Here is a 15,869-nt window from a genome sequence, read left to right on the forward strand (position 1 = left end):
TCTAGAAGTCAGCAGCTGTGGAGGGAGTGTTCCAATTTTTGCTGTCTTATGCCCTTGGTTGAAATCACGTGTGCCCAGCAGGGACTCACAGTGGCACCCAGGAACCACCTATTGGGGTGTTGGGGCTCAGGAGGCCTCTGTTCTGGCAAGGCATGACTATGGTGTCCAAAGTTCTGTAGTTGTGGGGTGGGCAGACTCGGCTTTTGCTGCTGCCTTCATGGTTGGGTACATGTGATCCCAGCAGCACTTCACAGAGGCACCTGTGGTGTGTTTGCCAGCAGGGTGTATTGACACACTCTGAAGGGCCCTGGCACTGAAGCCACTGGATTGCAGTGTCTGTGGGCAGGTATCCCAGAAGAGGGGATTCAGTGTTTCTACAGCCCAGCAGTGCACCCCTGTTTGTTTAAATGTGTGTCCAGCAGGGCTCACAGCGGGGCCCCAGGGCTGCCTGTGGAGCAGTGGTCTTGGGAGAACTGCACGCTGGAAAAGCATGCAACTGTAGTGTCCAGAGATCTGCATCTGTGGGGTGGGGAAACTCAATTTTTGCTGACGCTCCTGTGGTGGATAGGTGCGTGTTCCCAGTGGTGGCACACAGGAGCACCCGCCCTGAGTTTGCTAAGACAGGCACACTGAAGCACTCTGAAGGGCCCTAGCATGCTTAATCGAGGCATCTTTGGGCAGGTATCCAGGATGGTTGAATTCAGATTTCTACTGCCCCGGGGAGTGAGTCCCTATTTGTCCAAAATCGGACCCAGCGGAGGCTCACTGAGGCTTCCCAAAGTGCCCTGTGGATAGGTGGGCTCAGGGGGAATGAGCAACTGTGGCAGTGCATCTGCCAGAGGTGCTGACCTCTGATGCACTCTGAGGGGCCCTGGCACTGAGGGGCCCTGGTACTGAGAGGCCCTGGCGCTAAAGTTGGGCAGCTGGGTGTGTGGGCAGTTATTCAGGCAGAGGGAATTCAGAATTTCTATTGAGGGGCAGTGTGCCTGTGTCTGTACAAAATCACACCCAGCTGGGGCTCACAATGACTCCTAAGAGAAGTTTGTGGAGTGGTGTGCCTTGGAGACCTGCTCACTGGAGATGCATGAATGCGATGTTGGAGGTCTGCCACTGGGGAGGGGGAAGCTGCACTTACTGCTGCAGGCGCAGTGCTCCTTTAGAGGTGGAGATCCCAGGGTCTGCAAGTCTGCGGGTATGGCAGCAGGATTTTGGCTGGAGTGGCTGCAGGTCACAGGCAGTGTCCAAGGCCTATCTGGGTGGTGGTGCTGATGAGTTCCTAGAAGAGGCCACTCTCCCTTTCAAGATGGTCTGGGCTCCCAGTCCAAGTCCTGCAGTCTGGGGAGTGCCCGCAGCGGTGGTAGTCTCTCCCTGTCCCAGAGAGCCTGGTCTGCCAGCCTCGGCTTCTCCTGCCAGATTTAACTGTCCCTCCCTCACTCACACACATACCACACACATCCACACACTCTCCTTTCATACCCTCACTCACTCACTTCCTATCCCTCACCTCCATCCTGCCAGCCACCATCTTTTTCTTCACTCCTCTTATTCCTGTTTTTCTGAAGTGTACTTAAAGCATTGGGTTTAATGTCATGTCTTAGACAAATTTTGTGAGGATACTTTTAATACCTGCTCAGTTATGATAGGAAATTATATGCTACACTGTCACTCTACTTTGTTTCCATCTAAATTACTAGCTACTAGCTTTTTGTGCTTGTCCCTAATTCCTGAGTGTTCAAATATTGGACCCTCAAATTAATCTGAAAGCCCAGGGATTTCACAAGGCAATTTGTCCCATATCTTATATACAAATTTCAGAAGATTGAGTAAAAGCTATTAAGCACATCAAGGGATTAATCTGCTAGATCAGGAGTTGACAAACCTTTTTGGTAAAGGGCCAGACACTCAGTATTGTGGGCTTCATGAACCATCAGGTCTCTGAAATCTGTCATAGACACTAGATAAACCAAGGTGCTCCTAATGTCGTGAATCTTTTTGAAAGGTACCATGAGTGCATACCTTTATCCTTCTTTTTTAAAGAGAATACATTTCAGTATGTACCTCACCCAATTTTTCAACAGGGACTGCATATTACAAAATTTACAAAAATTCAGTTTATAAAGTAAGAATATTACATGCATGTTTCCCCCTTTATTTCTATTACACAATTTTAATATGATTGATTACAGTGTACTTTGTACATTTGAGTAGTATATTCTAGAGTTGGATGATTTTCATCTAGAAAGGAATCCTTCTGTCATCTTTGTAAGCATGAGAAACATGATAATAAGGTTAGTGAATATTATATATCTAGAAAAAATCATGGCATCTTTTAGGTGTATAATTTTGTGAATTTATTATGTAACACTAGACTGGCATGTTTTACACCATATAGTGCCACAGGTGCGTAATTAAAAAACTTTCAAGTATTACATATTACAAAAATACTTCATAGTCACTGTGGAAGGATTGAAAGCTACAGCTAAACATGAAGCAGATGAGATCATCCAGGGCTGTGCCATTTAGCTACAAAGTCCTGAAAAGAATGATCTATTCTCATTGATTCTAATTTCCCTTCCATGCACTCTTGAGCCCACTCTAGTAATTTTCAGTCCCACCTCATCTCCAAAATTGTTTTCTGCAAGGTTAGTACTTTTTTCCCTCTAATAAATCTAGACATAATGTTTTAGACCAGGTTTTACATAACCTATCAGCAATATTTGACCCAATGGAAAACTGTCTCTTTTTTCATTTGTCTCTTAGAACTTTGAGTTTTCAGTGGGGAGGGGGAACATAATCACCTGGATTCCTCCTTGCCTTTCCTAGTCTGTCCTTAGTCTGGTTTCTCCTCATTTCCCTCCTTTTACACATGCAAGTGTCCCAGGATTCAGGCTTTGATCTTTTTTCTCATGACTTTTACTACCTTGTATATACTAATGATCTTCAAATTTATATCTCCAGACCAAACCTCTCTCCTCAATGCCAGACCTATATATCAAATTCCCTACTTAGTATCTTTTTTTTTTTAATAGCCATTGGGTGTTCCAGACATAAGATCTCCAAAATTGAACTATTGATCTTCTTTCTCACACTCACCCTTCATGTGGTCTTTCTTGTTTGAGTTAATGACAGCTCTTCCAATTGCTCTGCCAAAAACTTGGGTTCAAACTCAACTCCTATCTTTCTCTTTATCTTAAACCTCACATCAAATCTGTCAGCAACTCTTGTCAGGTTATCTTCAAATTAAAGAGAGACCCCAATGTCCAATGTAAGGGACTAATTCAGGCAAGGAGGTGTCCCAAAGCCAAAAGTCTGTTATATATAATAAAGTAGGTTTTCTGAATGTGTATGTGAAAAAACTGACAAATTAGTTTACCTGCTTTTACTTTTGTAGACAACGTTTGTTTAAAATTAAGTGTGTATGAAAAGTTTAGTTTCACAGAAAAATTTTCTATAGATATTATTGCTTATGTACTTACCATAGTTTAGAGACTGTGATAAGTAAGCAATCTAAATTAAAATAAACATTTTTCCAAAAATACACTTTAGTTATATTTAACTAAAAAATAAACAATATTCTTAAAAACAAAACAAAATTTAAATTTTATAAGAACAGAAGAAAGTTTTCCTATATAATCATCTTTGGATGATGATATATCCAGCCACTCCCATTGTGGTGTGACGTTAATGTTCGATGTTGAGGCCCTTGCTTTAGGTAATCCTGCCTTGAAAAACCTGTCAAGTTTAGTTTGAACTTTTGAAGTCTGCTGTTTTTTATAATTAACTCCCTAATATTTCAAAAATGGGTGTAATAAAGCTGCATTTCATTATCTGATGAATTGCCAATAAGTGTTATTAGATCGTGGAGATGAGATCCAAGCACTGATAACTTTATGTTTGGGGCATGCTGTTTCTTCTTCCTCCTCATTTTCACTCCCACCCTCATCTTCCCAGGTCATCACCTCATCTGCTATTTCACTTTCAGCCAGTGTGGTACCCAGGGTCACCTTCATCTTCTTCTAACCACTGTAATCATCTTCCTCAGCTACTTGTCTGCCAATATTCTGTGTTGTCCCACAGTAATGAGTAACCTCTACACCTTCTAAATGCAAGTCTCTCTTCATTGTCAAGCCAATTCTTCCAACCAGTTTCCAATGTTTGCACTTTCACTTCTTTTCATGCTGCATCAACATTTAAAAATTACTGATTTTAAATGGTAACTCTTTAAAACGGTAAGTTTTGTAAGATACGCTGTCCAGTTGTATGTTCATCATTACCTTCTGTCTGCAATACAACCACTACTTCCTCTAAAAAATTTTGCGGTATATTCATTTAGTTGCCAGAATTATCCCCCAGGTCCATGGGCTGGATACGTGATGTATTTTTTTTGGCAAAAACATACATCTAAATTTGCCATCCTCTGAACAGAAAGTATTTTTAGATGGATGAGCAAGAGCATTGTCTAAATGCAATGAACATTTTGCATCCTCTGGTGGTATTCCAAGCTCTTCGCCTTGAAACTTCCTGACTGCAGGTGAAAATGCTTTCAAAATCCACTCTTGCAAAATGTCTGAGTTGAGCCATGCCTTTTTAGAGTTGCCATACAAAGCAGGCAGATGACGCATTCTGTTTTTTAAAACTCCAGGTTTATGAGTTCTGCCAGTGATTGCAGGTGTCAGTTTACTAGGACATGACCTATCTGTGTGGGCACACAGCAGTGCCAAGATCCTGTCCTTGCTGGCTTTTCTTCCCGTGTCGGTTTCCGCTATTTGCAGGCTGGTGTGTTTTCAGGCACAGAAGCCGGAACAAACCACTTTTGTCAGCATTGTAAACCTGAGGCTGTAGTGACATTGAGTTATTTATATGTTCTGTTAATTTTTGCCTAAATGGTTCAGACTCTTCTGTTGGAGCACTTAAATTTTCACCGTAAATTCATTTTCTCATAATTTCGTGCCTTTTGTGAGAGCACCCAAGCCACCCATCACTTGCTTTGAATGGTGTGTTCATATGATTTGCAAACTAAACTGCTGCAGATTTCAGTTCAGCTGCCTGCACCGGGCCCACAGGAACGCTGTTGTGTGCACACTTCAACAATGTTTCCTCAACTGAAGTGTCACCAGCCCATTCATTTGCTTTCTGGTGCCAATTTCATCAGTTTCCCATGTTTTCTGTGATTGGTGTTTACCCTGTACCACATATTAACATATTTTTTATTGTGTCTTTGTTTTGTTGTTAACCCTCACTCAAGGATATTTTTTCCATTGATTTTTTAGAGAGAGTGGAAGTGAGGGAGGGAGAGACAGAAACCTCCATGTGAGAGAAGCACCTCTAGTGGACCAGGGCTGGGGATGGAACCTGCAACCCAGTTATGTGCCCTTGATCAGGAATTGAATCTGTGGTCCTTTTGGTGTGCAGGCAAATGCTCTCACCACTTAGCCACAATATCCAGGGTCATCTTTGTTACTTTTTAATGTCAAATACAGTTTGCTTTTTTTATGCCATGTTGCTGACACGGATGAACACACCTACTCCTGACTCTTCTAATTTGCAATTTAGCGTTAAATTAAGTCCTTTCCTTTTGTTTATATTTTAAGGTGAGGGTTGGAATGATGTGTTTAATACATAATTTTAAATTTATAGTGAATAGGTCATATAATACATGCATTCACCAGTCACCAAGAATAAGCAAATGCACACGGCTAGGGCACAGCTCAGTGCACATGGGAATGGCGGCTGGCACATGTTAAAACTGCTGCAGACAGTCACTCTACTCACCAACAGAACCAATTACCCATGCACCACGTGGTGTGATTTTGTCCTAATCATTTGCTGAACATTGTTTAGGAACGATGATTCTTGGATTTAAATATGTAGACTACAGTTGCCGATAAGTAATACGTATTTATGTTGGTGAAATTACTACAGTGGTTTTACAACATATGGCTTTTTGAAAACATTTGTTAAAAGTAACTGTGAATTAATAAAAAAAAAAAAAAAAAAAAAAAAACACCTGTTGAGTATAAGCAAATTTTGGTTAAAAGCATTTTCAAATTAATGGGTTGTTAATTTTCACATATGACATACAGACCAGAAGTATTATCCATTAAACCTAAAGTCTGTTAATTCAAGGTCCACAAACTTAAGAGGTGACTGTATATCAAAATTCAATCATATCTTCCAGGCCCAGGTCAGCATCATCTGCTATCTCGATTAGCTTAATAGCCAATTAATTGATTTTGTTCTTTCTTTTTTCCTTCTTTCCTTCCTGTCTTCCTTCCTGCCTTCCTCCTTCCTGCCACCTTCCTTCTTCTTGCTCTCCCCCTACTCCTCTCTCCTTGCCTTTCCCCCTAATTTTCTTTTTTCCCATCAATTCTAGTCTTTTGTTCAATTCTAAATATAGTGGGCCTATTAAAATATAAGTCAGATTGTGTTGTTCCTCTGGTCAATACCTTCAAATTGCCTGATTCACTCAGAGTACATGAGTCCCACAGATGCCCCAGCCTGGGATTGAACCTGAAACCTGGGTAGGTGTCCTGATTTGAAATCAAACTTGAATTCAGGTGTATGGAACAATGCTCCAAACAACTGAGCCAACTGGCCAGGGCTAACCAAATGTGTTCTGTTTAAAAGTTGCCTTTCATCAGCTATGTTCAAAATGAAAACTGTTTCATATTCAATATTTAGAGACTTATCTTTGAAGTTTGGGTCAAGAGGCATTGTTTAATAATTGGTCTCAGGAAGCTCCTCCCCCCTTTTCTAATATGTTTTTATTAATTTTAGGAAGAGAGAAAGGGAGACGGAGAGAGGGATAGAAACATCAATGATGAGAGAGAATCACTGATCAGCTGCCTCATTCAGGCACGCCCCCTACTAAAGACTGAGCCAGCAACTTGGGCATGTGCCCTGACTTGGAGTTGATCTGGTGACCTCTTGGTTCATGGGTTGATGCTGAATCACTGACACACACTGGCCAAGGCAATTCCCGTTTTGTGTGTGTGTGTGTGTGTGTGTGTGTGTGTGTGTGTGTGTGTGTGTGTTTTAGATGTTTAGTGTTAACCAGGAGAGTTATTTGTATAACTTTTTCCAATTAGCTGATGTGCTTTCCAAGTACATTGAGAGTTGGGCAGGGACAGGACAAGCTGTCAAATCAGTAGTGGAGTTGGGTAGTTGGTAACACACCTATGTTATGCGTGGATTACTGAGACTCCCTTTAGATTGTTTTCCAGGAGCAGGGAAATAGAGAGCTCCTGTTCTTGGCCATTTGAGCCTGTGCTTGTTTCAGGAGTCTGTGCCTCATAGGCTGGCGATTTAAATGTTGGAGACTGGCATGGAGCCAGCAGAGGGTGATCTGGGAGTGGGATGGCTAACAAGATAATACTTTGCTCTTTGACATTTGGACATTTAACTATCCACCATTTCAGGGAACTTTTTATATGGTTTTAGGGTAAAAGGAAGGAATGGATTCTCCTTAATAAGTGGTTTCTATGCTAAAGAAGCAAGACTACCATTTTTTTTAATATAGTTTATTGATTTTTCACAGAGAGGAAAGGAGAGAGACAGAGAGAGTTAGAAACATCGATGAGAGAAAAACATCGATCAGCCGCCTCTTGCACATCCCCCACCGGGGATGTGCCCGCAACCCAGGTACATGCCCTTGACCGGAATCGAACCTGGGACCCCCTAGTCCGCAGGCTGACGCTCTATCCACTGAGCCAAACCAGTTTCGGCAAGACTACCATTTTTGACTGAAACCCAGTAGTCTTTAAACCAGGGTCAGACAAGGGGGAAGGGACAGTGTATCTTCCTATTTTGATTTAGGTCATCAGATGTGTGCCAGTTCAGGAAACAAAAGATATGCCAGCCATTAATAGGTAAAAACAAATTAGTCTCAGGCAGAGTGTGTCTTCAATTAAATAGTTTATAGATTGGGAGAGGTGGCAGCAGAAATAGATAACTAAAGCCTTTTTTTAAACAGAGCACCAGCATTAATTATATCAAGAATCTTTATTTGTGCCCTAAATGGTATGGCTCAGTGGATAGAGCATCGGCCTGCGGACTGAAGGGTCCCAGGTTCAATTCTGGTCAAGGGTGTGTACCTTGGTTGCGGGCACATCCCCAGTGAGGAATGTGCAGGAGGCAACTGAATCGATGTTTCTCTCTCATCGACGTTTCTAACTCTCTCCCTTCCTCTCTGTAAAAAATCAATAAAATATATTTTAAAAAATCTTTATTTGTTATACAGATAACAGATCTTTCACTTAAATTTTTTGTTGCTTGTTTGAAAGAAATGAACTCACTCATTTTTATTATATATTTTACTGTAAAGACTTTGCAGCAAACCTGGCATTGGTGATTCAAGACCTACATCACACAATGAAGACTTGAAGGTAACGTGCTCCCTTGTGAAATTCATTTTCCTGCTGTCAATTTAATTTTGTGTGGAACTTACTCTTAAAATTTTATAGCAGCTTACCTGTCATTGATTTATGATTGTAATGCAAAATTAGTCTTTTTATTGTTAAATTTTCAACTGAGATATGCCTTTTTAAGAACTGATTATAGAGAGAGAGGGAGGGTTAGGGGGGAGAGAGAGATAGATAGATGATAGATAGATAGATAGATAGATAGATAGATAGATAGAGAATAATTGACATGAGAGAGAAACATGGATTGGTTTCCTTCCCCATGAGCCCCAACTGGGATTGAACTGACAGCCTGTGTATGTGCCCTGACTGAGAATTGAACCTGTGACCTTTTGGTGCTTGGGGTGACGCGCCAACCAACTCAGCCACATAGGCCAGGCCAGAACATATGTTTATTTTATTGTGTGATTCCTTTTATATGTAATTTCCACAATAAATGAGTCCATAGAGACAGAAATCAGACAAGTGCTTGCCAGAGACTGCAGTAGGGGAGATGGGGAGTCTCAATTTTGTGGGAATGAAGTTCCCTTCTGGAGTGATGAAACGTTTTGGAACTAGATAGAGGGCATCATTGCACAATATTGTAAATGTACCAAATGTTACTGAATTTTTTAGTTTAAAATGGATTATTAGATCGTGGAGATGAGATCCAAGCACTGATAACTTTATGTTTGGGGCATGTTGTTTCTTCTTCCTTCCTATCTTCACTCCCACCCTCATCTTCCCAGGTCATCAGCTCATCTGCTATTTCACTGTGGTACCCAGGGTTTATTTTATGTTTGGTGGACTATACTCACTACAAAAAGAATACTCTCATAATAATAATTATCAACAGATCTAATTAAGATCATATTACACCTTTCAAAACAATCCAATAGGCTCATTTAAAGCAGGTCTTCTGGTGAAAGGTTACATTGTTAATTTGAGATTCTTCTTGTTTCTTGAGGTAGGCCTGCATTGCTGTGAATTTTCCTCTTAGGACTGCTTTCACTGTTCCATAGATTTCGGGTTGTCATGTTCTCATTTCCTTTGTTTCAAGGTATCTTTTGATTTCTTCCTTGATCTCATTATTAACCCATTCACTGTTTAGTAACAGGTTATTTAGCCTCCATGTGTTTGTGGGTTTTCAGGTGTGGTTTGTTTTTTTGTGTGTGTGTTTGTGTGTAATTGATTTGTAGTTTGATAACACTACAAATGTGGATGGAGAAGATGTGTGAAATGATTTTAATCTTTTTAAATTCTCTAAGGCTTTTTTTATGGTCTAACATCTGGCCTATCCTGGAAAATGTTCCATGTGTACTTGAAGAAAATGTATACCCTTCTGTGTTACAGTGTAATTCTCTGAAAAAATAAATGGAATTTGTCTCGTAAAATGTGTCTTTTCAGGGTGCTCTTATCTTTTTTATTTCTTTTGGAAGATCTATCCATTGATGTCAATGTGGTATTAAACTCCCAACTATGATTATATCAATATTTGCTGTATATAATTAGGTGCTCTTATGTTTACAAAGGTTATTTCTTGTTTTCGGGTTGATTCCATTATCATTATATAACTGCCTTCTTTGTCTCTTGTTATAGCCTTAGTTTTAAATTCCATTTATTTGATGTAATTATTGCTATCCTGGCTTTTTTTGGTTGTTAAAAATGAAAAAAAAATTATTTAATTTTTTTACTTTCTGACTTAAGAGAGAGAGAGAGAAACATTGATTTGTTGTTCCTCTTAATTATGCATTCATTGGTTGCTTCTTGTATATGCCTTGACACAATCTTTCTGATCACCTCAGTTAGGTGCTCCTGGAATGTCACTGTGAGTGTTCTGTGAACCCTCCTTTTGTAAAGTCTTGATTGCTTTTGGCCTGTTTGTGGATGGGGTTGATCTTCAGGCTGGCTGACTACACACAGTGTACAAGCTGCTGTGCAAAGACTGACCCCATGTTGAGTAATTCAGGCCAGCTAGGTTTGCTGTCTGTCCAGACCTTGGGTGTTCTACTTGTGGATCTAACTGGGTCATGCTCTGAAGTCCCCCCACTCAACCCTGGGTGTGTTGGTTCTGGGGCCTGTGGAAGGGTCTCTGCTGAAAGGCAATGTCCAGTCTCTGCCTGTGATCTCCCTTGTGCTGCCTATGTGGAGCTATAAAGAGATCTAGTATGTGTGACTGCCTCTGCTGGGCCAGGGGGTGCCTGGGAGGTGCCTCTTTCCACCAGCATCAAGCCCATGGGACAGCTGAGCAAAAAGCCCAAGTCACTTGGACACTTGGGCTACTTCTACCTACCAGCTTTCTGTTGGGGTCAGTCAATGGGAACTCAAGAAGTTCCCATTGGTATGTGAGTTGCATGAGGTAAGTGAGTCATCAGGTAGGTGCAAGTGGTGTTTGCCATGTTGATACAGATTCAAATTCGGTTTCATTTCTGGGTGTGAGGCCACTCAGCACAAGTCCCAGGGAACACAAATGCCACTTATCACCCACCAGGTACCTGTGGACTGTTGTGGTTGGGTGGGGCCTCAGGGAGACATTAGAGGAAGGCCATCAAAATTCATCAGGGCTCAAAGACCAAGATTTGGCTGCATGGAGGGAGGACTCAGCAATGAAATGGTGGCTTTAGTAAGACCAGCAAGGGAATAAAGACCCACAACCCAAAGTCACACAACTCAGTCTCTGACACCCCCTGAGTCCATCCCGACCTCCTTAAGAGATCACAAAACACCACGGGCCCACACTCCTTTGCAATAAGTAGCTCCACAGGGTTTTGAACAAGGATTCAGGACGATGGGCTAGTACATTCCCCAGGCTGAGGCCATAACGAAGGGAGGGCTTGACCCAGGGTAGATGGCATCTGTGGGCATCGTGGGAGAGGGACTCAGCACAGGGAGGGCACCCAGAGGCCATCCCCTCAGCTCTCTCCCAGAGCCACACAAAACAGTCTCCTCACAGGACTCCCAGGCCACTCTGAGCCACCCTTTCTTCATAGGCCCAGGGTAGGTGGTAGGAAGGATACTTGTGTGCTGGCCCTTTACGAGGGCTCCTGTTTTTCTAGCAGACTCCCAACTCTTCCTGGAGGACAGAATCCCTTCTGATTTTCACAACCAGCTGTCCTGTGGGCTCCTCTTCCAGGCTCTGGTTCTCAGGGCTGGGAGCCCAGCGCGGGGTTGAGACCACATGCTCCTCAGGGGACCATTGCACTGAGACATGCCTCTGCATTCTCAGCCACCACAAGTGGATGCGAGGACAGCCCTTTTTGGGTCTCTGTCCTTCCTGCCAGTGTAGCTGAGGCTTCGTCTGTAGATCCTTGGTTATAAGAATGATATTCAGATAATGTTCAGTTGGTTATTCAGGTTAGTAGTTACATAATTGAGTTGTAATCCCAATCTGGTCCACAGAGGAAGTGAGTGTAACTTTCACCTCTTTTGCCTCCACTTTGGATCACCCTAAAATTTCTGAAATGCACTACAGCGGCTCACTATTTAGGATATGGTGAGGTGAAATATTTTAAGTGAGGAAGACTTTGTAATGTTAACATTTAGCTACTAATTTATTTCTGATAGATTTAACATCTAATGAATTCTTTGATTTCAGTAGTGTTACAGTTAGGTTTGAGGGCACATGTTTTTATTTTAATTTAGACCAAGGCAAGTTTTTCTTTTCTTCTTTTTTTTTTTACTTTTCAGTTACAATTCATTGATTTGGGGGAATAGGTAGTCATAGACTAGGAATTCTAACCGTTAATTTTAAATTACATTCTAATTTTTCTTTGTCCATACTTGATTACTTAAGGATAAAGTTATTTCAGAAACACATACCCCGACAGCAAAGACATCTAAAAATCAAAGCAAGCATATTTGTCTTCCACCTTTGCATCTGGAAAAAATGACTCAAGAATCACAAATAAATAGGGCATGTGACAAAGAGGATACATCGGCATATTCAGGACACCCTTCTGTGCAAAAGGAGGAGGAAATAGGCATCAAACAAGGCACATTAGAGCAGAGGAAGAACTTACAACTTTCCAAAGATGAGTCAAAGCAGAGGTCACATGAATTTTCTGTAAAATTCAAAATGACGGAGTGCCCTGAGGAAGAGCCACTACGTGATAACTCTAAAGAAGGAGCAAGCTTAAGACAAATGCCTTCTAATTTGACAGGTAAAATGCTTGATTGTGAGGGGAAAGATGCATTTGGAACGTCTGTCTCTGCAGCATTACAAACATTTCCTGAAGGAGAAGAAACCTCTCTCAAAATTGTTTCTCCATCTCATGCAGACCCTGGGTCCCCGGAAGACTCTCCCTCATCATCATCCTCTGAGCTTTGTTTAAGAGAAAGGAAATTACACTCTGGAAATGATCACAAACCTGACGCTGAACACGTTTTGAACAAAAATGAGGAGAGTTTTTATAATGATACAGAAAATAAAAAAGAAAGACACCCAGTAGTTACGTCTGAAGTGAGAGAAGACCAAGACTTTGCTATGCAGATGACAAAAAATATGAACCCAAATACCACGGATTGGAAATTAGGCATCAGACCTACACATCAGTCCCGTGATCCGAAAAGCCACCTTGAATTGCAGTATCCCTGCTGCAATGAAATCAGACTCATCATTGAAATAAAAAGCCACGATATGTCTGCTGATACAAATGCTTATAAGGAAATAAAGCCAGATCAAGACTTGTTCCAGAAGCCATTATGTGCAGATCATTGCCGTGCTAATTATTGTAAAAGCATGGACTCTAAATTAAAAGATGAGAGTTCCTCTGCACTGCACAATGACAGAACACCTGGAGTATATGTAAATGAAAAATTACAAAGGATTATGAATGAAGTAGACATGTACAAAGCAGAGCACCTGGCGTGGAAAAGAGAGAAAATTCAACTTCAAAAAGAGGTAGAACTTCAGTTGCTGCTACTATTTGTTTTTTTCTCTTTATCAATTCTCTGATCCATTCTGATTTTCCACTTCTGAAAAATATATTGTACGTAAAATGAGGTTGTTTAAATATGTAATTGTGTGTATAATTAGAATCTGTCAACTAAGTAATAGTTTAGGAAAATATTCTTCTCTTCTTTAATTGACTTAAGTCTCTCTGTCAGCCTTCCCTCTGAATTGGGCAACTAATTTAGCTATGTACCATGTGACCTATGTACTATGAACCAGTGAAAAGTATGAAGGAAATTGTTTAAAATATGTAATAAGTACTATGCTGTTGCTTTTTAAGTCCATTGGCTTAAATTTACATCACATCCCATAGCTCAGGGAGTATGGCTCATGGTGGAGCATTGACCCATGGAGCAAGATGTCTTTGATTGGATTCAGGGTCAGGGCACAGTGTGGTGACTGGATCTATAGTAGGGAATGTGCAGGACGAATCCAATCCATGTTTCTCATCGATGTTTTTAACTCTCTATCCCAGTCCCATGCTCTCTTCCTAAAATCAAATTTAAAAAAATTGAATTTATGTTGCATCCCAGAAACAATAAAATGGAAGGAAGCTATGACTGAGAGAAGGGATATGAACAAATATCCCCAGCTAAACTCTCTATTTTGTGCTGTAGTGTGCAGTCTTCTACAGTTTACTCAAAACCTTGACACTTAGAATTCTAATATGATCGCTTCAAGATATTTTTATTTCATTTTTGTTAACAGTTTACATTCAATATTATATTCTATTAGTTTCACATGTACAGCATAATGGCTAGATAATCATATACTTTTAAAATTGGTCTCCCCAATATTTCAAGTACCCACCTGCACCGTATATCATCATTGCAATTTTATTGAGATATTTTAATAACAAACATATATACTTCCACATATATTTTTTATCACCACGCTCAGATGTGTTTGTTGAGTCAAAGCTTTACATTATGTTGTTTACTAAAGTGTGGCACTGCCATAAAAATAAATGAACCCTTGCCATTTGTGACAGCATAGATGCTAAGTGAAATATGTCAGACAGAAAAACAGAAGTCCCATATGATTTCACTAATATGTGGAATGTAAAGAGCAAAATAGGTTAACTAAGAAATTTATGAGAGACTCATAGATGACAGAAATCTGACTGATGGATGTGAGAGAAAAAGGGGTCAGTAGACTGGGCAAAAAATATAGGGATTAAGAAGCACAGAATGGTAGTTAATGAATAGTCACAAGGATGTCAAGTACAACCTGTGGGTAACGAATAATGAAAATACATCCTGCATATCAGATATTTACATTACAATTCATAACAGTAGCAAAATTACAGTAATGAAGTAGCAACGAAGATAATTTTATGGTTCGGGGTCACCACAACATGAGGAACTGTATTAAAGGGTCGCAGCATTAGGAAGGTTGAGAAAAACTGGCATAGAGAATGTAGTCAATCATCTCTCTCTCTCTCTCTCTCTCTCTCTCTCTCTCTCTATATATATATATATATATATATATATATATATATATATGCCTAAGCGACCATCATAATAGAACAGATGACCGAACAGTCTGCGTGGGACGACCAGGCCTACAGGGGGTGCAGTAAGGGCAACAGGGCCAGCAGGAGGGTTAGTGAGGGGCAACCAAACAACCGAGCAGCAGGCTGTGTGGGGCAACCAAGCCCACAGCAGGAGCAGCTGGGGGAAACCAGGCTGGCAAGAGGGGGCAGTGAGGGGCAACGAGACTGGAAGAGGGGGATGGTGAGGGGTGACCAGGCCGGTGGGGGTCAGTAAGGGGTGACCAGGCCAGAGGGGGCAGTAAGGGGGCGACCAGGCTTGCAGGGGGGTGCAGTTGGGTGCAGCTAGGGCAGCAGGGGGGGGGGGCAGTTGGGAGACCAGGCCTACAGGGCAGGGAAGTTGGGGGCCATTGGGCTGGCAGGGGAGCAGTTAGGTGTCAATCAGGATGGCAGGCAGAAGTGGTTAGGGGCAATCAGACGGGCAGGCTGGCGAGCAGTTGGGAGCCAGCGGTCCCGGATTGTGAAAGGGAGGTTCGACTGCCAGTTTAGGACATCCCCTGAGGGGTCCCAGATTGGAGAGGGTGCAGGCTGGGCTGAGGTTACCCACCCCCCTGTGCATGAATTTCATGCACTGGGCCTCTAGTATTGTAATAAGTATGTATGCTGCCAGGTGGGCACTTGGAATATCAGGAGGATCACTTTGTGAAGTATCTGATTGTCTAACCACTATGCGGCACAACTGAAACTAATACAAAAATGTTGAATGTGAAATGTAATTGAAAGATTAAAAATATAGAAATGTAGAATACCTTCCAAAAATAAAAGCATGGCAATTATCATTTTGACATGTATGTATCATATAGGTCACATAAGTTATTTGCCATAAACTCAATATTTGTCTCTAAAAGAGAACCTGAGCTTTGAGATGGAAAAATAATTGAGACATTATGCTCCTTTATAAGAAAAAGTGGATGAGCCTTCTCATTACATTAAGGCATTAAATTACTTTTCAAAAGTCATACTTATT

General features: G+C 41.3%; 1 protein-coding gene across 2 annotated transcripts in view; it reads left to right on the forward strand.

The window, feature by feature from the left end:
- The window catches only part of LOC308523060 (putative coiled-coil domain-containing protein 144C), a 63,938-nt gene that overhangs the window by 16,127 nt on the left and 31,942 nt on the right, over positions 1-15,869 (forward strand). For both annotated transcript variants that reach the window (XM_081096723.1, XM_081096724.1), the window contains 2 exons: positions 8,324-8,384; positions 12,193-13,299. In XM_081096723.1, coding sequence (XP_080952849.1) covers positions 8,324-8,384; positions 12,193-13,299 — 1,168 coding nt within the window. The remainder of the gene's footprint in view (positions 1-8,323; positions 8,385-12,192; positions 13,300-15,869) is intronic.

The sequence above is a fragment of the Myotis nattereri genome (assembly GCF_964212035.1).
Source record: "Myotis nattereri genome assembly, chromosome: 1".
NCBI classification, from domain to species: domain Eukaryota; kingdom Metazoa; phylum Chordata; class Mammalia; order Chiroptera; family Vespertilionidae; genus Myotis; species Myotis nattereri.